General features: G+C 38.5%; 1 protein-coding gene across 3 annotated transcripts in view; it reads right to left on the bottom strand.

The window, feature by feature from the left end:
- Pat1 (Protein interacting with APP tail-1) overlaps positions 1 to 26,834 on the bottom strand; it is a 249,915-nt gene that overhangs the window by 126,849 nt on the left and 96,232 nt on the right. For all 3 annotated transcript variants that reach the window (XM_067139744.2, XM_067139745.2, XM_067139746.2), the window contains 2 exons: positions 23,140 to 23,266; positions 3,730 to 3,898 (listed from right to left, as the gene is read on the bottom strand). In XM_067139744.2, the coding sequence (XP_066995845.1) occupies positions 3,730 to 3,898; positions 23,140 to 23,266 (296 nt within the window). The remainder of the gene's footprint in view (positions 1 to 3,729; positions 3,899 to 23,139; positions 23,267 to 26,834) is intronic.

The raw sequence follows: 26,834 nt of genomic DNA, 5'->3' as shown, positions 1-26,834 counted from the left end.
ATTGAGGCTCTCAGAACCAGCGACTAAATTGCGAGTGTCACTGTTCTGAAATATATGTCTCAAACAAAACATCCACATTTCAACATAAGTTGCTGTAAACATCAAAGACAATTTAAAATAAAACATCCTTTTAAGTATAATTATACAAAGTGAAAAGCATGGGGCATTAGTGGAATAAATGAGATCCACCTATACTGCTAAAATGGTTAGTTAGGAGTAATCCCAACCAGTTAGCTGTTGGGACATGAGTTGTTCAATTTCATTTTGTATGGTGAACAAAAGGATATTTTTATAATATTTATCTTTTTATTTGATCCTTCGCTTCCTAACTGCTCGTTTATCAACAGTAGTATACACTGATGAGCAACTGAATTAGAGATACCTGGCTATACTGAAATTCAAGTTAAGAGTTTAGGAAAAGTATCCTTCCGCATGTGAGCACGTCCCCTGTTCCCCCTTCCCGTCTCGTCCTGGTTCTCCATCTCCGCCACAACCAGCTTATCATTAACGCCGTGCGTCCATCTGACAAGTACAGTACTTCATTCTGAAATAGTGAAGCATCAAACGAAATCACTGCCTTTCACATAGCTGTACTTTGATTACATAGCATACCTATTTATTCCTTTATTGACCATGTAAAACCTACAGATTACTGACCAATTCCGAGGCAAGAGAAGCAAGAATTATTTTTGTTTCATAATGCGATTTGTGTGAGGCACATGGAGACTTACAACATACGTATACGATTCCGCTCTCGTGCAACGACTGTCAGTGGCAGTTTCTCATAGTTAAAAAAGCTGAAAAACCCACCGGTGAGTGGGATTGCAAAATACAATGCTTCCAGGAATGTTGTAAATATTGTAGTCTCGTCATTCGGAAGGTAAAAACGAACTCATGATCCTCTCATGACAACATTTCTGTAGGTAGAGGGCGGTTGCGAATATAAAGTAAAGTACACATTATTATTATTATTATTATTATTATTATCATCGAATACGCCAAAGATCCTATTCCCATACCGTGTTAAGGCCCTTCCTGTTTTATTTACGGCGAGTGCTGAGCTGACACATCGTTCTTTCCCTGGAGACTTGGATTTTCCATTCCAAGCGAACGGCGTAAACACTGTACACAGAAATGCCGATCAGCTGCGCGGACTTTTTCACGTCTTCCACAGTCCACAGTGGATTCTAATCTCGTAGGCTACTGTAAACGTTTAAAACAATTTGGTTTAGATTTTCTACTTTATTTTCCTCTACTTTTGTTAGCTTTAAAGTATTTCACAGGGAACTCAAGCGTCACAGCATCACACACGTCTTGCTCACAGCTGGCAGCCATTATGAATACTGAACAGTGAACACGCTGTTGCAGCCAGTATTGCCAACAGTTTTCTTGGATCCATCTTCAACGTCCCACCTATTATGCGAACTTATCAACAGTGGAATGAACTCGAACAAACTTACTAAGTACACAGTGCAATAAGATATCAATATCATATTAAATTATTATTATTTTGCTACATACACCACTGAGAACAATAACTATTCACAGCCATCTACGTATGAAATATAAGAGTTGGTAACGAACCCGAATAACATACAACCTGTGATATATTTTCCATATTTATACAGGGCAAAAATTTTTATTCATCAAGTCAGTTCACCAGAATATCTAACCAAACTGAAGGAAGCTCCTGACTTCAGGAACAAGTAACAAACCTAGGGAACTATTTGGCGCTGCGGAAGCCTTTTCACCGACCAGAAGTCTGACTAACATCAAAGGGACCGCTAAGGTCTTAAGTTGACTCTCAGTATAGTAGTGCGAAGTGCTTTCACCCTGATGATAGCAGTCACATGGCATGACATGAACTCCAACAAGGTATCAAAGGCATTACAAAGCCATGCTGAAAAATGACCACCGCACAACTTCCCACAATGCAAGGAGTTTGGCTGGAACAGAGTCCAGGGTGCACAGATCCCTCTCCATAGTATCTCAGATGTGTTCAATAGGATTAACGTTGGGTGACTTTTGGGACTAGACAGGTATCCTCACATCTGGAGTGTTCACTGAACTGATCCACCACAATTCGGGAGCAATGGGCCGGTGCATGGTCTTGCTACAGGAAAAGGTTTCCTGCTGGGTGGCACAGGTAGACAAATGGGTGAACATGATCAGACAACAGGTTCCTATATCATTGACCAGTAAGGGATGATGGCAGATATACCAGGGGTCCCATTTCATCCTATGTGAACAGTCCTCGTACGATGATACCGTCACCACCAGCTGGCCACCACACACTGGCAAAATGGACCCATTATCTCATGTGCTGGATGACGGATTGAAACCCTGCCATCATTGTGCACCAACTGGTACCTCGACTCATCTGACCCAACGACCTTTCCCCATGGGGTACTTCAAAAGTCCAAAAGTGGTGATCATTAGCCCATATCAGTTGTGCCTTCTAACTGGCAGTGAGCATAGGTACATGTGTGGGATGGTGACTCCTGTACCATATTGCAAGGAGATGGTTCTGGATGGCATAGCTGCTTACACTTTTGTTGTTGTCCAGCATTGAATTCACCAGTGATCTCCTGCACTCTAGGCCCATCCATCACCACTTACCATCCGAGTTAGCCGGTGGTGACTTTTATCATCAACACGTACTCCACAGCAGTTGCCCCCGGTGGTGGTGGTCTTCCCCAAATCCAGGTACGCGTGGAAAACACTTGACACGGTGGCCCACAGAAAGCCCGGTGTCTGCACGACTTCAGAGATGGAATGATACTATACGCTTGACACTGATAATCTGGCCACAATCAAATGCACAGAAATCTCATGCCTTGCCCATACTGTGGTCAAATGTTACTCACAGGGCCAGTACAAGGTCTGACGACATCACACTTATGTTCTACGCTCTACTATTACATTTAGCAGACCAACCACAGCACCATTTTTACAAAATGGTACTTCAATTGCTCATCACTTCATACACCAAACGTAAAAAAGATTTCAATATGTGAATACTTCTCGGAACAACATGATGCACTTCGTTACAGGCCTAAAACTTCATGTAAGAATTACTGAACTGCAAATGCAAGCCATTTAGAGGTCAAAAGCTTTCAAGAAAATATAGAGGGAAAAAAAAAAAAAACAGAATACACCACCATAATCGTTGACATATCTGTGCATTTTTACTTTCACAAACATCATATTATTTACTTTATTTCTGTCTTTCCCTTCGAAATGAATTGCATTTTATCATATACAGCAAATTATATCGTACTTCCATGTAAATAATTTGCGACTAATGCAAACTGTTCCTCTGAGTATAGGTTTTTTGGTGTCCTTGTGGTGATGATGATGATAATAATAATAATAATAATAATAATAATAATAATAATAATAATAATAATAATAATAATAATAATAATATTGGCTTTACGCCCCACAAACTACTTTTATGGCTTTCGGAGATGCTGAGGTGCCACAATTTAGTCCAGCAGGAGTTCTTTTACGTGCCAGTAAATCTACAGATACGAGGCTAACGTATTTGAGCACCTTGAAATACCACCGGACTGAACCAGGATCGAACCTGCCAACTTGGGGTCAGAAGGCCAGTGGCTCAACCATCTGAGCCACTCAGCCTGGTGGTGTCCTTGTGAGATTGACTGAATGAATAAATGAATGAATGAATGAATGAATGAATGAAAATCATTACATAAATTATCTTACCAGACTATACTCGCTGCGATTAAAGTGTAGGGCAGAAAATTCTTTGTACAACACTGCAAGATTTGCAGTAACGAAGTCTCCCTGCAGTCCAACTACAGTTGTCACAGAAGCATTGTACGTGACGTCCGCCTCCTCAAAATGGCAATACGATGACTGCACGTGCAAGAGTCTACAAGAAACATAACAGAATACATTTAGATTTTGAATATAATAATAATAATAATAATAATAATAATAATAATAATAATAATAATAATAATAATAATAATAATAACAACAACAACAACAACAATAACAATAATAATAATAATAATAATAATAATAATAATAATAATAATAATAATTGTACCGGGCGGTACACCTCCACGCCGCTAATTTAAAATTTGCGCCAGTTGAAACTCCTCTGCTGGAGGAAGTCTGAACTTTATATACGCTATTAATTTGCTACCTTCTCAAAAGATGTCACCACGTGGAAAATTTTGAGTTTTTGAACTGTGTCATTTTTTATGTGTTTTTGTTTTGCTTGAAGTAAGAAGTGTGAACTTTCTCTTCTAGAGGACACTACTGAAGATCAACAATAGTGCACCCTAGTGCGAAGTCAAAGAACTATTTTGTTGGAGAAATTTTTATTTCAAATGTTTGTCTTTGCTAAAAATTTTTTCAGTTATTGTTTAAGTTGGCTGTATACCCCTCTCTTTCCCCTTGTTTTGCATTTAACCAATCCCGAATTTCTGTTATTAATCTCTGACCAATCATAGGTATCTTCCCCCAACTTGAATATGTTGCTGTATCCTACCCAATAAAAAGTTTGTGGGAGGGTGTTTTCATTCCCCTGACACCTAGAACCTTCCGCGAGAGGATATAAACTGCTGATTTTAGGGTCTCCGGGCCACTTCTGTTCCATCTTTCAGTGTATTAAGTACATAGCAGGAGGCGGGAAGCGCCTCTTTCCTCGGCAGCGGTCAACAACAAGGTAATGGCCGATTAATAACTTCTTTCTTTGCTTGCTCAGCAGTTTAACTCTCGGGGCGGGTTCTAAGCGTTCCACCATGTAACCTTTTCCTAAATGTAACTACTCTTTTCATATATTCTCTTTTAAAGCTACATACTGGGATAGAGAGTGCTAACCCTCTCGAGCTCCCACTCATATTGTTTTGAGGTGGACTTATTTTTCTCAACCTATTCTCGTTAACGTTAAACAAAGTATTCTCTTCTTAAGTCACCTCTTTAGTATGGGATTAGCCCTGGTATTATCGGCCTAGTGCCAAGTAGGTCTTAATCAAAGTGTATTAGGAGTGCAAGTTCGCCTCCTCTCAAATTGTTACCTTAGAGGTCATTTAATTAACCTTCTTTTCATTTTATAGACCTCAGTAGATTGGGTATTTTAACCCTGTGTTATGTCCGTTGAGGACAACTTGAAGGTGGAGTTTGGTGTGGCCTGGGAGAGGCTTAAATTTGAGAGCGAGTGGCTCTTTTGAAAATTGAGTGTTGTATGCCTCGTGGAGGCTTTTCAGTGTAATTTGGAGCTAGGGCTCCTAGGCATGAATGGGGTTTTCTGTCCCTCTGTTGAAACTTGTGTTTGGAGGTAAAACTGAGCTGATTGCCCAGGCATTGTGTTTTCAGGGCTCGAAGCCCAAATCCTGTAAATATTGTAACTACCCTTTGACTTGCTACTTTGTACCTGCCATGCTTGTTATTTCTTTGTTTTTGAAAAGAAAATATAACCTAGTTAAATTTTAAATTAATTTTACTTTAGTAGCTTGAGACCCGTTCACCACCCCGCACCTTCTTTCACGCATAACTACCACAAAAACACGGTAACAATAATAATAATAATAATAATAATAATAATAATAATAATAATAATAATAATAATAAATCTGATGAATAGGAATACATATTCAAGTTACGAATGTTCCCCTTCAAGCTACATACAAGTCATTACCCATATTACTACTGAACAATCTTAAATTATAAATCAAGTAGCTCGTGTATACAGATAGGGATGCCAACTCCCAGATCAACTCAGGAACATTTGGTTGCTGTAGGAGTGACGACATAGTTCGACATCAACCACTGCAGTTTTGATGTGTCATTTGGTTTCAAGTTTGGGTGTGTTATTCAGACTTTATCAATGTTTTAAATTAACATTGTAAATTGTGACATACCAGATTGTTTAATTTATTATTGGTTACATGTGTGCATATGTCTTCCAACTGGAGCATGGCTGAAGATGACCCAATACATATGGGGTCGAAACTAGTCCCAGTTTCATAAGACAATATACAAGCTAACAGTATTGAATAGGTGGACCGTTTGATAGTACCACCAACTACTTTTACGTTTTTTTTGGGGGGGGGGATGTTTCTTTGAGACATCGGGGTGCCAGAATTTTGTCCCACAGAGTCCTTTAACCGTACCGATAAATCTACTGACACAAGGCTGGCATATCTGAGCACCTCAAACCTGCTACCTTGGAATCAGAAGGCCAGCATTTTACAGTCTGAGCTACTCAAAATGGCAAAAGATTGTTTACTTCATTCACATTATGTGCATGTGATACATTGTACACTGCATTTGTGCTGGGCTCAAGAAATGCTATTGTCTTTATGTTACATTACGTTATTATTTTATCATGCCTCAAATATTAATGATCAACATCAAAGGTAAAAACCATCAAACGGGATTACATTAGCTAGCATCCTTGCTCATACCAATAATCCATATGTTCTTCATTTTCAACTCTGCAGTTAGTCTACTAATCTTGTAACTTATGAAATAGACTGGCAAATTCTTGGATGATCCCGTAATTGGATTTCACAGGTGAATCTTCCTTCATTTCTTCTCCGTACATTGATTTTCTTTCTCTCATGTTTCATTCCAGAAGTCTAGTCTCCACCAAACAAAATACGGGCAACATTTTCTTCTGTACAAGATTCTAGTCCTACAGTAATTCTTCAGCTGTACTCTGGAGCAGATAAGATCTTTGTGAGCCACAGCATCAGAATGCTCCAACTGTTTTCCAGTTAGCTTTACTTTGCAATGAGACTGTCAGTGTTTGCTGGACTACTTTCCTAAATTACATGTGATTATCTAGGTCAGAAGTAACCTGTGTTTGTAGAATTTCTTTCTCGCTCTTTGAGCTACTCCTTTCCGTTCTTGTTAGTTCGGGGTACATGGCCGAAATGTGCTTATTTCTCCAAAGCAAACACTGAACAGAAGACTCACAGTTATTAGCAAAGTGATAAAGCCTTGCAGAGAAGTAGCAACACACTTTCATCTTTTGTCTTCTAAGTATACTAAGTTATGCTGTATTATTTTTACCCTGACTGAAATTATTCCCACAATTTCAGGGTGAAAGAAATGGTAAAAACCAAGATGACCAAACGACACTCATTTTCCTTTTGACTAGCTTAGTGGACATTGATTTGTTTTGTGTGGAATGACCAGAGTGTGTTATATTATCCTTCCTTCATGAAATATATACTGAATAAATTAAATATTTTATGTATAAACAGAATATGGAGTGGGATATCATTTATAACACTACACAGTTTTTTTCCTATGCCCAGTGAAATAAATCTAAACTGTCAAGACATTGAATTAAATTTACAAAAATTGTAAATTAGTTTACACTACTGCGTGTATTTCAAAATTCATACTGGTGATGATGTAACAGATCTACATCGGCCTTCAAGTATAAATATAGTGCTGAACAGGTGGGGACCATTGTTAGGCCAAGGACACACATTGATTCCGGAAAATTGGTACTCCTCACCAGATTCATTTAGAAAAACAAAATCAAATGACAGGCAGAGAGAAAAGACAGAAAAGGTATTCCTTGTGACATCAGTAAGAATGAATTATTTTTTTTTTTCAAGAATTTGTTTAAGTCGCACAGACACAGATAGTCTTATGGCAATGATAGGATATGAAAGGGCTAGGAGTAGGAAGGAATCGGCCATGGCCTTAATTAAGGTACAGCCCCAACATTTGCCTTGTGTGAAAGTGGGAAACCATGGAAAACCATCTTCGGGGCTGCCGACAATGGGGTTTGCTATTTGTTTTACGTCGCTCCGACACAGATAGGTCTTTGGCGACGATGGGATAGGAAAGGCCTAGGGAGTGGAAGGAAGCGGCCGTGGCCTTATTCAAGGTACAGCCCCGGCATTTGCCTGGTGTGAAAATGGGAAACCACAGAAAACCATCTTCAGGGCTGCCGACAGTGGGACTCGAACCCACTATCTCCCGATTACTGGATACTGGCCGCACTTAAGCGATTGCAGCTATCGAGCTCGGTAATGGGGTTTGAACCCACTATCTCCCCGATGCAAGCTCATAACTGCGCGCCCCTAACCACAGGGTCAACTTGCCCAGATCATCAGTAAGAATGAGGAGAGCATGAAAACTGGTCTGTCAACTTCTTAAGATTGAAGTGGATGTTTATTTTCTCTCTATGAACACAAATCAGCAGTTATCACAGGGAGTCATTTAAGAAGGATACAGAGCAGACACCGAGAAAGGAGGTCAAGAAACCCAACCATGCCCTTGAATATGCAAGTGCTGACTAAAAAGACTAAGTGATGTTCTGTTTCCTATCATGTAATGCACTGTGAAAGGATATTAAAAACATATTTCTCCACCTCCTAGACGTGTGTATTTTCAACTCCTTCCTTTCATACCAAAAGATGACTTTAAAAATGAAGACACGGTATTCTGGCTTCAGAATCACAAATGCCCAACAGCTGCTGGAGACGGTACAATCACCCAAGTTCAAGGTAGATCTCGGGAAGCACCATACCCATTTGACTACAGGCAAAAAGGTGAGTTCATTTCCTCATACATATTCCCTGCACCAAAGAAAAGGCAAAGAACATCACCAAAAGTTGCACTGTTTGCTACAGAAGGGGGAAAAGAAGTGAAACCTCTTGACAGAGTAAAAGGAGTGGTGGTGTTTCTCATTTAGAAGAATTTTCTGAGGGCTACCATATCCATCAATCTGTGAGACAACGTAACTGGTGGGTTCACATACAACAAAATTTTGAGGGGAAAGGTCATTATTGATTATACAGTAGAAATCCGCCATAACGAGTACGGCATATAGTGAGAACTCCGTTTTAACAACAGTTTTCTTCTGCCCCTTGAAAATCCCTATATTAAACTGTGTTATTGCGAGAACTCAATCACTGATGCATCCGTTATTACGAGCGATTAACCGTGCATTATATTTCCGTTATCGATATTTATGCACTCCAGAGATAATGTTGAATGCGATCGATCATCTTCGGTTAGTTTTTCGCTATGTGCACTAGCAAGCTCTTTCGTCGACGATCGACTTGTAGGCAATGTCGGAGTCGATTAGTAATACTTGTCGACTACTGTTCTATAAACATCATTCGAAATGAACGGGAACACGTTTCAGTAATAAATGCGTAAATAATGTGGCGACAGCAGTAATTAACTCGTTAGAAATAAAGGCTGAAATAAACGATCACGTAATTTTAATGCTATGTAATGAAATTAAGTAAGAATGTGAACCACCTCAAAATACGGCGCAGAGTGGATGATTGATTTGAGAGGTTAGTTCATTCAGTAAAACCTCACTGGGATGTTTCTGCAGAGAAAAGAGAATGTGTTAAGGGAGAAAACGTACTGTTGAATTCACAAATAAAAAGTGTCCAACAGTTATATGTAAACACTTAATATGTGCTTTTTCCTTCCCGACGTGTGCATTTTGCGTCGTGTATGTATAGATACTGTGAACGATATAGGCTTATCTATCGCTTCTATAAATGTGAGACGAGTGTTAAAAGACATGAAAATAGACGAGAAAACAAACACGAAAACCTCTGATATTTAATAATCCCAGAGGAAAAGGTTTTCATGTTTGTTTTCTCATGAAAAACACCAGACAACAGATATAAAAATGCTTCCAATGGTGCTCATAAAAGCATCAGCACATTATTGCAGATCACACTCTTTTTCTAAAACAAATTTCAGCTGAAGACTCATATTTCGAACCAATGGGTTATTAAACATTTTTTCTGGCCATGTATCATTTAGAGGCTAAACTCAGCCATGTGCCAGAGAATGACTTTGACCATCAACTTTAATGCAACAACACTTCGATCGACAAGAGTCAAAACTCTAAGGTGCAAGTTTCAACATACACACAACCCTTGAAAGATGTAGATGCCTGTCCTCTTACCGGATTTTAATTTCGTCTTCATTAGTCAGCGATTTCACGACTTTTTCAGTAACCATACCACAAGACAAATAAGCACCACGCTAGTCAACTTCACACGATTACCTTCCTATTCCGTACATATGCTATCACGCAACAAATATCCGCTACCCTTCACTGTATCACTCCACACAGAATAAATTTCTAACTTCTGAATAGAATACGAAATACAAGGGCTTACTGGGTTATTCAGCAATACCAATGAAAACCAGAAAGCAAAACTGAGCTTTCCTAAGGCTAACGGCTCGCTTCTTGAAGGTGTAATTTACCCTGTAAAGTGTAGGAATTCAAGGCCATTTCCCTTTTTTTTGGCACAACATTCCCAGACCTGCCTCCTGTGGTAAAGGCTCTAACCTGCACTGGAAATTACGTTCCTTTTGCAAGGGATGACAAAGAACATTTTCAGAGTTAGGAAAAATGCAATCAATTTAAACAGTAATACTGAATATTTGTGACGCGATAAGCAACATATTTTTATATAGATTTAATACGACATGAATCGGGACTTCAAATTTACGAGGGGCTAAGCGAAAAATCGTTTTACGCATTAACGAGGTTTCACTGTATTTTCTCGCATAAGGTTAAACTGCGGAAAGGCTATTCCCGTGTAAATTTATAGCAAAAAGTTTATCATTACTCCAATGGCGCTTGAAATATGTTTTCACAGTTCATATGAGGTTAAGTTACGTGATGCCGTTTGAATAAGAAAACTGAACAGATTCCCACAGAAGCCACTGGAGAGGTAATACTAAACATTTTCAAAATGAAATTTAACATAAGCCTTCACATCTCGGAATTTTAAAAAATAACTAACGAGTAAACCATAGTATGAAAATACGTGAAAATAAGGTGTTGAACAAACGGATTTCCGCTGCATACCGATTTCGATGTGTGAGAGCTTTAAACCATAATTTTGCGAAAATTGGATATAACGATAATTTGCTATAGCGAGTAAATTTTCCGCAGTTATGAATTCTCGTTATAACTGACTTCTACTGTATATGGTTATATTTTTTCTGTGAGCATGTTAGTCAGCTCTCAATATATTTAAATCCAGTATTACTGGGCAAAGGGTTCTGTTTCCCCTTGCGAATGCTGTCCTGTACCCCTATTTTCTGAGTAGTTATATGAACAGACTATACAAAAATCTACAATACACAACAGAATTTAAATCCAAAAGATCAATTAACTTCCTCGACTCTGTTATTACAAAAGAAAACAGCCAGAAAAATAAATTAATCATATACAGAAAGCCCACAATGACAGATTCTATGATCCAAAACATTTCAAATCAACAAACACAAGTACTAAATATGCCAATTCCTGTTACAAAGACTCATCCTCACACTGTAAGGTACCTAACAGCTGCAAGCAATTACAACCACACTCTCATTGCAAGCCTCCTCCTCCTACACAAAAGAAGAAAAGAAACACTTTACACTCCCAAACCCAACAACAAAGATATATGTTAGTTACACTATCAGCTTAAAAACAATACACAGAACCTTTAACAGAATTCTTCCCAAAAACAACATTCAGCACACAGGCATATATAATTTATCTGGTAATAAAAAAGCAACCTTGCAGTTTTACACAATTTTTGATATTGTGATTTTCTGTTTTACATGGAATATACTCCATCAGGAAGTAACTTTTCCATTTCAAAAATCTATCATGCCTTGGCTGGGATTCAAACCACGTCTACCTTAGCGAGTAGCCAGTAGAGATTTCAATAACCGAGTACATCCCCTATGGGAAGAATAAAATTAACCATGCATCATAGCAGTCATTAGTGTATGGACGTTACAGGAGACATAGCAGATGATTATTCTTCAGCTTGCTACAGCCGTCTTACGCATAGTGATGTCCACAATGAGAAGGTAAAATAATTATATTCTATACAGGAATTTATGTAGGAAAGGGAACAACTTTGAAGGCTGCATACACGTTTCTATGGCAACAATATTCATATTACTTCTTTCCATTCCACAAATGTTCCCATCAGGTAGACTGTGAGGAAGATGAAAATGGAAAATGAGACAAGTGATGAATGAGGTCACAGAGCTATCCTTTCCTAAGCTAATAAGAGTACACACTGTTCCTCAATCATTAAGTAACAGCCTGGTCAATGAATCATTACTTGCTCTTGTTCAATACATAATGCACTGTTGTTGTTTGAGTTATCAGTCCATAGACTGGTTGGACAACTCTCCCCATGCCACCCTATTCTGTGCTAACCTTTTCATTTCTACGTAATTATCTACATCTGCTCTAATCTGCTTGTCATATTCATACCTCGGTTCACCCCTACTGTTCTTACTGCCTACTCTTACTTCAAAAACAAACTGAACAAGTCCTGTGTGTCTTAAGATGTGTCCTATCATTCCATCTCTTCTCACCAATTCGATTCAATATCTCTTCATTCGTGATTCGATCTGACCATCTCACCTCCAGCATTTTTCTGTTACACCACATTTCAAAGGCTTCTATTGTCTTTCTTTCTCAGTAATTGCCCAGATTTCACTTCCATACAATGCCACGCTCCAGATGCAAGTCTTCAGAAACATCTTTCTAATTCCTATATCAATGTTTGAAGTGAGCAAATTTCTTTTCTTAAGAAGGCTCTTCCGTGCTTGTGCTAGTCTGCATTTTATGTCCTCCTTACTTCTGCCATCTTTAGTTATTTTACTACCCAAGTAACAATATTCATCTACTTCCTTTAAGACTTAATTTCCTAATCTAAAATTTCCTGCGTCACCTGTCTTCGTTGGACTGCACTCCATTACTTTTGTTATGGACTTATTTATTTTCATCTTGTACTCATTACCCAAGACTTCATCCATACCATTCAGCAGCTTCGAGATCTTCTGCAGTCTCAGATAAAATAACAATAGCATCGGCAAATCTCAAGGTTTTCATTTCCTCTCCCGGGATTGTGATTCCCTTATCAAATTGCTCTTTGATTTCCTTTACTGCCTGTTCTATGTAAACAATGAAAAGGAGGGGGGACAAACTGCAGCCTTGAATCACTCCTTTCTGGATTGCTGCTTCCTTTTCAAAGCCCTCAATTCTTATCACTGCAGACTGATTTTTATACAGATTGTAGATAATTCTTCGTTCTCGGTAACTGACCCCATTCATCTTCAGAATCTTCAACAGCTTGGTCCAATCAACATTATCAATTCCCCCCCCCTAGATCTACGAACGCCATGTTCGTGGGCTTGTGCATCTTAATTTCACCCACTAAGATCAGACTTAAAGTCAGGATTGCTTTACGTGTTCCTACATTTCTTCTGAAGCCAAATTGATCTTCTCCCAACACAGCTTCAACTTGTCTTTCAATTCTTCTGTAAATAATACGTGTTAAAATTTTGCAGGCATGAGATACTAAATTAATGATGCGGTACTTTTCACACTCGTCAGCACCAGTTTTCTTGGGAATAGGTATAACAACATTCTGCGGAATATTGGATGGCACTTCTCCTGTCTCATATATATTACACACTAAATGGAATAAACTTGCCATGCTGGTTTCTCCTAAGGCAGTCAGTAATTCAGAGAGAATGTCATCAATTCCAGGTGTCCTGTTCCTATTTAGGTCTCTAACAGCTCTGTCAATCTCTGACTTCAAAATTCAATCTCCCATTTCATCAGCATCAACAGCCTCTTGTTCCAGAACCAAATCTACATCTTTACCTTGATACAACTGTTGGATATGTTCCTGCCATCTTTCTGCTTTGTCTTCTTTCCCTAGAAGTGGCTTTCCATCTGAGCTCTTAATATTCATACACCTAGTTTTCCTTTCTCCAAAGGTTTCCTTGATTTTCCTGTATGCAGCATCTACCTTTCCTAGGACCATACACTATTCCTCCTTAGCTACCTTGCACTTTCTATCCACTTCATTCTTTAATGGCCTGTGTGCTTTACTGCCCCCTTCATTTATAGCATTCTTGTATTTTCCTCTTTCATCAATCAGGTCTAGTATCTCCCGAGTTATCCACTGATTCTTAGTTGATCTTTTCTTCCTTCCTAACATTTCTACAGCAGAACTACTGTCTTCATTTTTCATGACTATCCACTCTTCCTCTATTGTGTTTCCTTCAGCCTTTTCATTTAGTCCTTGTGCAACATGTTCCTTGAAACAATCCCTCACACTCTTTTTATTTTTGTTTTTTCAATTTTTCTAGATCCCATCTCCTTGCAATCCTTTCTATCTTCAATTTCTTCAACTTCAGATGGCATTTCATGACCAACAAGTTGTGGTCAGAGTCCACGTCTGCTCCTGGGAAAGTTTTGCAATCCAACACCTGGTTTCTGAATCTCTGCCTAATCTTAATGAAGTCTATCTGATACCTTCCAGTGTCTCCTGGTCTCATCCACGTATACAGCTGTCGTTTGTGGTGTTTGAACTAAGTATTGGCAAAGACTAAATTATGATCAGTGCAGAATCCAACCAGCCGACTTCCTCTTTCGTTCCTTTGTCCCAATCCGAATTCTCCAACTGTATTACTTTATCTTCCTTGGCCTACCACTGCAATCCGGTCTCCCTTCAAAATTAGATTATCGTCACCTTTTACTGTATTAAATCTTCTCTCTCTTCATATATTCTTTCAATTTCCTCATCTGCTGAACTAGTAGGCATATAGACCTGCACTATTGTGGTGGGCATTGGTTTGATGTCTATCTTGACGACAATTATTCTTTCACTATGCTGGTTGTAGTAGCTTACCCGTTGCCCTATTTTCTTATTCATTATTAAACCAAATCCTGCATTTCCCCTGTTTGATTTTGTGTTGATAATTCTGTAGTCGCCCGACCAAAAACCCTCCTCCTTCCTGCCAATGTACTTCACTTACACCAACTACAACTAACTTTAGTCTGTCCATCTCCCTTTTTAGATTCTCTAAACTACCACAACGATTCAAACTTCTAACGTTCCACGCTCCAACTAGCAGAATGTCAGTATCCATCTTCCTGATGACTCTCGTGTAGTCCCCACCTGGGGATCCAAATGGGAGACTAGTTTAACTCCAGAATATTTTACCCGGGAGGAAGCCATTATCAGTACAACAATCATACAGAGAGAGCTGCATGTCCTCGGGAGTTAGTTACGGCTGTAGTTTCCTACTGCTTTCAGCCGTGTAGCAGTATCAACACAGCTAAGCCATGTTGAGTATTATTACAAGGCCATATCAATCATCCAGACTGCCGCCCTTGCAACTTCCGAAAGTCTGCTACACCCCTCTCGATGAACCATTCGTTAGTCTGGTCTCTCAAGAGATACCCATCCGATATGGTTACATCTGTAGCTTAGCTATCTGCTTCATTAGGACCCGCAAGCCTCCCCACCGTGGCAAGGTCACATGGTTCGCAGGGGAGGACATAATGCATTACAAAAGCTTTTATCCAGACAAGGTTTGGTTATTGTTATTTCTTTTTATAATAAAAGGGTTTTAATGATTAACAACTATTGTTTCTGATATACATTACAGAATATATGAAGATATAGAAGATTTAATACAATATGTAAAATGTGACGAGAATCTAATTGTGATGGGAGACTGGAATGCAGTGGTAGGCCATGTAGGAGAAGGTAATACAGTTGGAGAATTTGGACTGGGTCAAAGGAACAAAAGAGGAAGTTGGCTGGTTGAATTCTGCACTGATCATAATTTAGTCCTTGACAATACTTAGTTCAAACACCACAAACGACGGCTGTATACGTGGATGAGACGAGGAGGCAATTAAAGAATGAAGTGGATAGAAAGTGCAAGGTAGCTAAGGAGGAATGGTGTATGGTCCTAGGAAAGGTAGATGCTGCATACAGGAAAATCAAGGAAACCTTTGGAGAAAGGAAAACTAGGTGTATGAATATTAAGAGCTCAGATGGAAAGCCACTTCTAGGGGAAGAAGACAAAGCAGAAAGATGACAGGAACATATCCAACAGTTGTATCAAGGTAAAGATGTAGATGATTTGGTTCTGGAACAAGAAGAGGCTGTTGATGCTGATGAAATGGGAGATTGAATTTTGAAGTCAGAGATTGACAGAGCTGTTAGAGACCTGGAATTGATGACATTCTCTGTGAATTACTGACTGCCTTAGGAGAAACCAGCATGGCAAGGTTATTCCATTTAGTGTGTAATATGTATGAGACAGGAGAAGTGCCATCGAATTTTCCGCAGAATGTTGTTATATCTATTCCCAAGAAAACTGGTGCTGACAAGTGTGAAAGGTACCGCATCATTAATTTAGTATCTCATGCCTGCAAAATTTTAACACGTATTATTTACAGAAGAATGGAAAGACAAGTTGAAGCTGAGTTGGGAGAAGATCAATTTGGCTTCAGAAGAAATGTAGGAACACGTGAAGCAATCCTGACTTTAAGTCTGATCTTAGTGGGTGAAATTACAGGGTGTCCACCAAATCCAGATTTTGAAATTCCCTGACATTTCCCTGTTTTCCAGACATAAAAACAATTTTTTCCCTGACACACAATGACAAAAAAATTAAATTATGATAGGTTTCCAGGTATGGCCGTAGTATTAAAATACATTTTAAAACCTTAACATGCAAAAAATAAATGAGTAATTAATGTACATATTAAATTTCAAAACTTGCAAGTTTAATTTAGTCCAATTTAATTCAGTTTAAGATTTTAAAAAGTTATTACCATTACTGTTTCAGTGAAGAAATTTCTTCATCTATAGCGAGCAACGACTGTCGAGCTTCTGCCATCACCCTCCGCTTCTTTTCTTCTAATTCTTTCAGCAACAAAGTGGCCTTTCTCTTATTTTTTTGCAAAGAATCTTCTGCTTCCAATGGTTCACGTTTCTCCTTTAGATTTTGAATATACAGGGCATGAGCATTCCTTGCAGCATGGAGCATGTTCTTATTAATGGAGACCTTTTCAATTCCACCAAGGTTTGAGATAGCATCATATACTCTTCTTTGTGCTACAAGGGATTCTTGTAGCATGTTCTCTACAATAATTTCTTTATTCAGAGAAAAACCACGTTCAAGTGAAGCATTTCCATGAAACAATATTAGTATCATCTTGAGAAATGAAGCTAACTTTTCGGTGTTCAAATTTACTGTTGGCAAGACAGTACGGAGCCAAAAGTGATCTAATCTCTCGTTTTTAGAAGACAAAGAATTCATTACTTCTTTGAAAGTATCATTCTCACACACAGAAGTGAACTCCCTTTGTATATGATCAGCTTCATTACCCGAGATCCATTTGTTTTCAACAAAGACATTTAAAGCTACCCTTAGCCGTTTGCTGCTTAGAGGTTGCTTGGCTACACTTGGATCAAAACAAGAAATTCCTTTAGTCAGTTTATATGCCAGTGGTGACCGTTCCAGTATCTTCTTGCACAAAGCTACCATTCCTCTTAGACAATCTGTGCGAAACACTAATATATCTCTATCGTTTAATCCAGGAGTGCCACGAAGTGCTGCTCTAGCAGCATAACCTATGTCAATTTTAGATGCAGGCAGAAGATTTTCTTTACTGTCTAAATTAATTTTGAGGACATTTCCTGAAGACTGCAGTGACTCAGACTTAACAAACCTTGTCATGACATTTTTTATTGTTGCAATGAGAGATTCATACAGGAGTGGTGCAAATGGAAGATCTGTCTGAAACTGTTTTAGGAATGGTTCCAAATCTCCAACAAGAGATAATAAAAATGACAACTTGGCCTTAAGTAGCTGATCTTTAACTGAAGTTGATACTATTTTGAAGCTGTTACAGTTTGGGATTTTCTTGTCTGTGTTTGTTCCTTCCACATATTTGTCAACATTAGGTAGAATATCTATAGCACGTTCAATGACTTTCGAATTTTCAAGCCATCTTATAGCACAATATTTCAAAGGAAATACGTTTGAACCTGAATAATGTGTATAATCAGCACGTCTTGCAGGAACGTAGCAAAACAAGAAGTGAAGAGCACGAAGAAACTCGGCAATATTCCACTGGGTTTCTTTTACTGCTATTTTATATGAATTGTGCACAGTATGCAAGCCACAAGATCCAATGTTCACAGAAATAGGAGCATCTGGATCATCACTTAATAAATTACCAATATCCTGAAGGAACTTTTTATTAACATTTGGACCATCCATTGAAATTTGTAAGAGTTTTTTTAGATTGAGTCCCTGCAGTGCTCGCACAAAACCGTTTAACAAATCTGAGGAGGTAGAGTGACCAAGAAACACGGAATCAAAATAAGAAGTGCGTACTTCATTGGTATCAGGATTGAAACTACGAACTACAAGATCCATTTGGCCCATCTGAGAAACTTTATTCAGTGACTCGTCAAAACCAACGGTAAAATGTGTGCACTTATGACACATCTCAAGAACTTGCTTATGAAAATAGGGGGCCAAACCATGAGTGATTGTATATGCAATTTTTGTTCTGTGCAGTTGAACTTTCGAAGCTATTTCAGAGTCTGGAAACATTACTGTGAACAAACGTACACTAGCTTCACTAGAACGTAAAGAATGGTGTTGCATGACCGTATGCATGCACCATATAATCTCAGCTTTGGTTACTTGCTCTCTTGAAAGATAATTCTGTAGACATCTCGTCTCTGGTGAACCTTCTTTAATGGAAGAAGAAGAAGAAGCAGGAGAAACAGCAGCAGTGGAGTCATATGTGATAGAGTTCGTTGTGGTAGCTGTGGCAGGCAGAGGACAATTTGTGTTTGCGGCCAGGGTATTATCTACTGAGTTTAAGTCATTTTTTACTTCACTATTCAAATGTTCTTTTTTAAAATAACTTGAAAGGGATGATGAGAACTGGCTGAAGTTGACACTACTGGCATGCTTCTTTCCTACCATGTGACTTTTTAATGCCTGCCTCCCCATGTTGCTAAGAGAAAATGATGTTTTACATATTATGCAATATGCTGAAAATTTGTCCTGAGGCATGGGTTTCAACCACGTTCTGAAAGTATCATCAAGCAGCCACCTTTCATTAAACAAAGTTTTCCTTAGCTTTGATGAAGACATTGTTAGCTGAGAAAAGTAAGTATATTGTAAAAAGAAAAAAATTAAATAGTCCTATACTCCGCACGACTTTCTTGTAAACTGACAGTTCGCAAAACAAGTGAGCACTGCCTTACCTATGCCGCCAGCACTCTATTGCTTCAATAGCAGTTGATGCACTCGTAAAATGTAATACCCTACTATGAAAATCACACAAAAATACAAGTGAAAACAAATTCACAAAACTTCCTACCAATATCATACACTAAAACAAGAATAGGTACATTATTATAAAGTGTAAAAATAAATTATTCGCGGCTAATGACCGGCATAAGAAGGAGGTTATGGCTGATCGATACCACGGTGTCAATTTTTGCCGAGTCACATTCTTGCCGCTTGTCTTGCACGAACTATACAGAGGTATGGTACACAGATGAACTATATGGTAACCAACACACGGATGTAAATAAAATTACAACTACATTGAACACTATTAAACCTATATACCACACACGCCGAGTTAGGTAACTTAACCACGTGGTGATGTAGGCAATACAGTTGGCAGACAGGTTTCAAGATTGCGCTCAACCGATATAAATCGATATGAATGGTGGTTTGGGATTGACTGGATCAAGAACGAATACATACAAATATACTTCACAAACTCAAAATCTCCTAACCAACAAACAACCTTCATCTTACAGTGTGATGTCACTTTATTTTAAATCTTGTTCTCTATTCATAAAATTACGCGTGATATTACAAGCTACTAGACGTGCCTGAAAACTACCGAACCCCTCTCACGAAAGTTAGGTTAGAAACTCAACATGGCGCGGCCCACGGTGTTACCTACATCAGCGCATTTCATCATAATAATAATAATCATGAACACTCAATGAGTATTAAGTTTAAGTGAATTTCGCACTTTCCTGCATTCAGTCAGTGTTTGTTGTCTTGCTTTTATACTTTACGAGGTAGTGACTATGGCACACGTCATTACACACTAAACAAACAGTCATCCGTTGGGTTGTGTAATTTTGTCTATATGCATATTTTGTTGTGGAAGCCATGTATTTAAGCGATTAGAAAAACTGAGAACGCAATATAGGCCTAATTCAACATGCTCGCCATTCCCCAACAACACAGCATATTCAATAGTAAGCAGATCATAACATTGAAAATTCGATCGATCAATCGATCTATCATAGTCGCTACTGCTTGCTATAGCCTATCCATACAGCTACTGATGCTATTGGTTACTTCACGTTCGAGATCACACTTGATTTTTTAAATGTTTGTTCAGTTTTCTTTACAATTTATTCCTGGCATAAAAGACATGCCCTAGATTAATGTTATAAAAACTGAAAAATGTGCTTCTATTAAAGGATAAATACGGTATGTCAATTTTATATGGCAGAACGAATTTCCAGATTTTTTCGGAATTCCCTGACATTTCCCGGTTTTCCAGTCATTTTTCGAATTCCCTGACATTTCCCGGTTTCCCCGGTTTTCCATACCGGTGGCCACCCTGAATTAAGATGCACAAGCCCATGAACATGGCATTCGTAGATCTAGGGGGGAAAAAATAATTGATAATGTTGATTGGACCAAGCTGTTTAAGATTCTGAAGATGAATGGAGTCAGTTACCGAGAACGAAGAATTACAGAAGAGCCTCGATAATTCAAAATCCCGCCTAATTCGAAGAAGGTCTCGTTTCCGGAAACATAAGATACAGTTTTGCATGTTATTTAAATTGTTTAATTCGAAATACGGATAATTCGTAATTCGAAGTACAATGTCGGCCCCATTACCGAAATTTAGACTTTTAATTCAAAACTGCCGTTACATTTTAAAACAGTAGTATGTTACAGAGTAATTTCAACTCGAAATTTATCAGCGTCATAATAGAACGCGTGTTCCGGAACGTGGAGTGGTACCGTAGTTTTCCGCATTTACACTCACTTCAGTGGATCTACAGTGCGCTTCATGATTACTAAGTTGAATGAAATCGGAATTCTTTTGTTTTCAAACTTTTAAGGAACGCCGTAATATCACGCAACGGGCAGTGTGCGGGAAAACAGAATCCGCGAACACTGGCGATGCCGACAGTTGACGAAAATAGTAATAATTTTAAAAAAACTGGCTCATATAATAAATTCGTAAGCACCGAACAATATTGTCATTGCCGATGAAACTGCATTACTTTATTTTAATGCGAGCCCAAACGATCATATGGTTTTAAAGGAGAAAGTGCCAGCCGGAGAATTGTACAAGTGTGAGGGATGGGGGTCATTGTGGTGCGTTGCAATGCACATGGAAGCGAGAAACTTTATCCCCTCGTCATAGGAAAGATCGATAAGCCACAATGTTATGGGCGTCGGGAACTTTCCATGCCAGTACATAGCATCTAAAAATGCAAACAGTACAGAAATCCAAAAAATAATGCATTTGCACAGGGGAACCAGCATAATTTATCCCCGTCTTTGAATTGTGTGATATTTTTCTTCCGTTGCGTGAGATTATGTTTGTAAGTTATTTACCCAAGTGCATTATTTGAACATTGTAAATGCACCTTGTTGGATACATGTTGAAAATAGTTTTTCCCATGGCATTTGAAAGGTTTAAACCGTGAATCGAGGTGATTGCATGTATTAATAAGTCTTAGAATACTTTGTGACGCGGCAAGTGTTTACATTTCTGAAGTACAAGAGAAGTGCCATGGCGGGAAATCGTACAAGGATAGTCATCGGAAAGTTCGATTTTAAGGACATCGGGCACTTTCTGTGTAAATACAAGGCATCTAAAATGCTTACAGTATAGTAATTCAATGAATAAAGTACTTGCACATGGGAGCCAGCATAGATTTCTCGTCTTTGAATCCTGCTTTTTTTCTTTCTTTTGTTGCGTGAGGTTATGTTTGCCAGCGAGATATCCAAGTGCATTATTTGAATGCTGTAAATGCACCTTCTTGCATACATTTTGGAAATAATCTTTTTTCATGGCATTTGAAAGGTATAAACTGTGAATCAAGGTTAACTGCGTGCAGTAACGGGCCTTAGAATATTTTTTAACGCAGCGAGGGTTGGTACTTCTGAATTGCGAATTGGCGGTTAATTCGAAATCACGTAATTCGAAGTCCGATTTTTGAGTCCCAACGACATCAAATTAACGAGGTTTTACTGTATCTACAATCTGTATAAAAATCAGTCTGCAGTGATAAGAATTGAGGGCTTTGAAAAGCAGCAATCCAGAAAGGAGTGAGGCAAGGCTGCAGTTTGTCCCCCCTCCTTTTCAATGTTTACATAGAACAGGCAGTAAAGGAAATCAAAGAGGAATTTGGAAAGTGAATCACAATCCGAGGAGAGGAAATCAAACCTTGAGATTTGCCGATGATATTGTTATTTTATCTGAGACTGCAGAAGATCTCGAACTGCTGAATGGTATGGACGAAGTCTTGGGTATGGAGTACAAGATGAAAATAAATAGGTCTAAAAGAAAAGTAATGGAGTGTAGTCGAACGAAGATAGACGATGCACTAAATATTAGGTTAGGAAATGAAGTCTTAAAGGAAGTAGATGAATATTGTTACTTGGGTAGTAAAATAACTAAAGATGGCAGAAGTAAGGAGGACATAAAATGCAGACTAGCACAAGCACGGAAGAGCTTTCTTAGAAAAAAAATTTGCTTACTACAAATTAGAACGATGTTTCTGAAGACTTGCATCTGGAGCGTGGCATTGTATGGAAGTGAAAGATGGATGATAACTAACTCAGAAAGAAAGAGACTAGAAGTTTTTGAAGTGTGGTGTTACAGAAGAATGTTGAAGGTGAGATGGATAGATTGAATCACGAATGAAGACATACTGAATCGAATTGGTGAGAGGAGATGGATTTGGCTAAATTTGATGAGAAGAAGAGATAGAATGATAGGACACATCTTAAGACACCCAGGACTTGTTCAGTTGGTTTCTGAAGAAAGTGTAGTCGGCAAGAACAGTAGGTGTAGACCAAGGTATGAATATGACAAGCAGATTAGAGCAGACTTAGGATGCAATAGTTATGTAGAAATGAAAAGGTTAGCACAGGATAAGGCAACATGGAGAGCTGCATCAAACCAGTCTAAGGACTGATGACTCAAACAACAACAATCATGCATATTTCAATTACACTCACTTTTGGCAGCATTCCAAGATCTGAAGCCAGATCCGTCCTTCTTTCCTAGCCCACTTGAAAATTTCTTGACAAGCAAGAAGGATTCTCTCGCTTTCGGCAAACCATCCTGCATCACTTAGGAAGCCACCTGTAGACAAAATAACAAGATTATTATTTTAAAGATATATATACAATTTTCTTAAACTTGCAATAAAGTCATTTATTAGCATAATACCAACTAAAATAAAACTTTCTCCAATTCAAGTCTAACATTGGGATCAAGCTTGGAGCTCAAGGGAATTAAAAGGACAGATCAACGGTTCTTAGAAAACAATGCCTGTATTCTACTGTTGGTATGGATGGGCGAGTGATCATGTTGGATCGGTATTACTTCTTCTGGATAACACATAGCCACACTCAGATCCATAATATTCAGAAGTCTGCAAATATTGGTCTGGTGTGAGGCGACTACATCCAATGACACATTCAGACCAGATAACATCTAACCCCACCAAGAAGAGGAGACTATGTGAACTCCGGGTGACATACCTCTGGTTGTGTTGGGCTCCCAAAGTCCAGATGAACGAAGTCTCATCTGAGGTTATCTCATAATTCCTATCAACTTGGAGAATGTGATCAATGCAGAATGCCTCAATTTACCGCTAAGTGGATCTGATAGCGTACTAACTTTTTACTTTTTACAATTTTGTGTACATCACACCAACACAGATGGGCTTCATGGTGACAATGGGATAGGAAAGGGCTAAGAGTGGGAAGGAAGCGACTGTTGCCTTAATTAAGGTACAGCCCCAACATTTGCCTGGCATAAAATTCGAAAACCTCAGAAAACCATCTTCAGGGCTAACAGCAGGGATTGAACCCACTATCTCTCAAATGCACGCTCACAGCTACATGACCCAAATCATGCGCCACTTGCTCGGTCCTACGAATAATGTATGAGCAGCTGGGAAAACGGGCATTTTGCCCAAGCCACCGACAAAGAACTGTACCTGCAATGAAGTTTGAAATGAATTGTTAGAAACCTCTTTGTCATCCAATTTCTCTGACACATGCAGCTGCCTTTGTCATCTCTGGACAGACCTAGAATGAATAACAAACACACCAAGCTGCCCTCCTTATAAAACTCCATGTCAAAAGGGAGTGATTTTGCATCATGTGCTTGCATTCATGGACCAGTTCAGGTAGGTAAGTGTAGGGGTGTTCATTGCCTGATGTCACAATGACAGAGTGAATCATCATACATTCATATTCATTACATTGCCCATCAGCAATCAGTCTGGGAGATTCTGTGAATTTACTAAAACACCTCCATAATCCTCTACTTGTAACTAGATCTGTGGTCTTATTTTATTTCTATACCTTTCATCTTTAAATCAATAAAAACTGAGTCTAATCATTGTCATCTCCATCTCCCTCTACTTCTCTTACCATCAAAAACAGAGTCCATTATTCTCCTAGGTAACCCATCCTCCTCCACTCGCCGAAAGTTACCCCACTGCCAAAACCGGTTTGTGTGTACAACTTCATCCACATAGTACATTCCTAACTTAGCCTGTAGCTCATCATTCTGCTTACCCTCTTGCCATTGTTCCCACCTGTTTGTACCAGCAATTATTCTTGCTACTTTCATGCCTGTTACTTCTAACTTATGAATAAGATATCCTTAGTCCACAGAGTTTTCCCTACCGTACAGCAAAGTGTAAAGTTTCCTCCAGGAGAATGTTGATCACAACTGCGAGTTCACTGCTTTAGCTTTGCTGCATCCTTGATTCAATCTTATTTATTATACTACCATCTGGGGAGAATACTCACCCTACCTGATACACCTGTTCCAGATTTGTATTCCCAATCTGAGATTCGATTCTCTTATATTTTATCCCTACCGATATCACTTTAGTCTTGGAAAGACTAATTTTCATTTTATTCTCATTGCACATATTTTTTAAGTCCCAAGGCTTTCAGCGCAGTCTCCCATTAGGACCAAGTCATTAGCACAGGCCAAACTGCTTACTACATTTCCACCAAACTGAATCCCTCCCTGCCATTTTACTCCTTTCAGTAAATGATCCATAAACTATGAATGTCAAAGGTGAAATATTACAGCCATATCCTTACCCTGTAAGTACCTTGAACCAATAACCTATTCTACCATCAATTCAACAAAATGAAACTCTCAATAAAAATGTTTTGCGAGCCCATATACCAATCTGCACAGCATTAGGTATGTTTACAATGTAGCTAGCTACCTGTCAGTCTCTCCAATGGTCCTAAAATACTTTCCTGATCACAACAGAAGTTCAACTTATTCACGTTTTACGTCTTAAGACAAAACTGTTTACAACAGCTACTGTGTAAAATTGTTGAGAAACTACATACAGTAATCAAGAAGCAAGTGGACAGAAATACTACCAAATACTATGAACAATGCATAATTTCTGGAAAACATTTTGCAGCTGCTGTGTAAAATTGTTGGGAAACTACATACAGTAACCAAGAAGCAAGTGGACAGTAATACTACCAAATATCTACAACTGATTATTTGGGTGTTTGAAAAACCATATAGATTAAATTAAATATTATCTATATTAGTATCAAAGTAAGGATCTTTATTATACTTAACCATTATTACATAATTTGATTATAATAATAATAATAATAATAATAATAATAATAATAATAATAATGTGAGGAAGAAAAAGATCTATAATTCTCGCGATTTCCTCGTTAACAACCAGCGTACTTTGAAGACTAGCTAGCCAGAGAGTAAAATTCCTTGTCCATGGAGTGCCAGGATTTCCCCAGATTGAGACAGCACTGTCAACTCTCCACCGAACACTGTAAGTTGGAGAACAATTGGAATAATAACTGATGGTTAGAGTGAGCAGCAAGACTTGACAGAACTGTGCAACAATGGAGACCAAACAAGCAAGCCAGCTCCAGGACTGGCATGCTTTTGAAGTACTCCACGTGGATTGTCACTGACAAAGTAAGCATACTATTGGCCTTTTTTTTTTGCTATTCGAACCCATTATCTCCCGAATACTGCATACTGGCAGCACTTAAGCGACTGCAGCTATCGAGCTCGCTACCAGAAAATGTAACATGGAACAAAATGCATAATGGTTTCCTTTATCAGACTGTAAAATGAACGGAACTTCTATTTCATAGGTATCTCTGAACACTTGGAGATAACATTAGTTATATTTTGTGGCCATAATGTGAACAGAAAATACCAAAAACTGTAACCGACACAACTCCCTGAAATACATTCAACTTGTTAAAATTACGAATTAAGAATGAACACAAATGCACTGAAATATGCAAAACTACCACATACAAAACAGATCAATATGTCTCATACATTAACATACGACTTCGACAGGGGGAAAAGCACAGGACTGCAAGAAAAATCATGTGGCCTAAAACTCCAACAAAACTACATATGGAAACAATGTTAACTGCGCATGACCACACAATAACAAACCTATTCTTTTGTCCCGAATTCCCAGCAGTAAAGCACACATGCTGCTACAGTGAGCGTTAAACACGATACACTCGCCAAATAAAGCATCAAATATACACGACTGAAAATCAGATTGCGTAAATTACACAAGCACATAAGAATGTATTCTAGGGAAGAGTACTGACCATACTGGAAATTACATTGGTCAAAGATAGGAAGAAGTAAAAATAAA

This window comes from Anabrus simplex, chromosome 2 (assembly GCF_040414725.1).
Source record: "Anabrus simplex isolate iqAnaSimp1 chromosome 2, ASM4041472v1, whole genome shotgun sequence".
NCBI lineage: Eukaryota > Metazoa > Arthropoda > Insecta > Orthoptera > Tettigoniidae > Anabrus > Anabrus simplex.
This window is presented reverse-complemented; position numbering and strand designations above follow the sequence as displayed.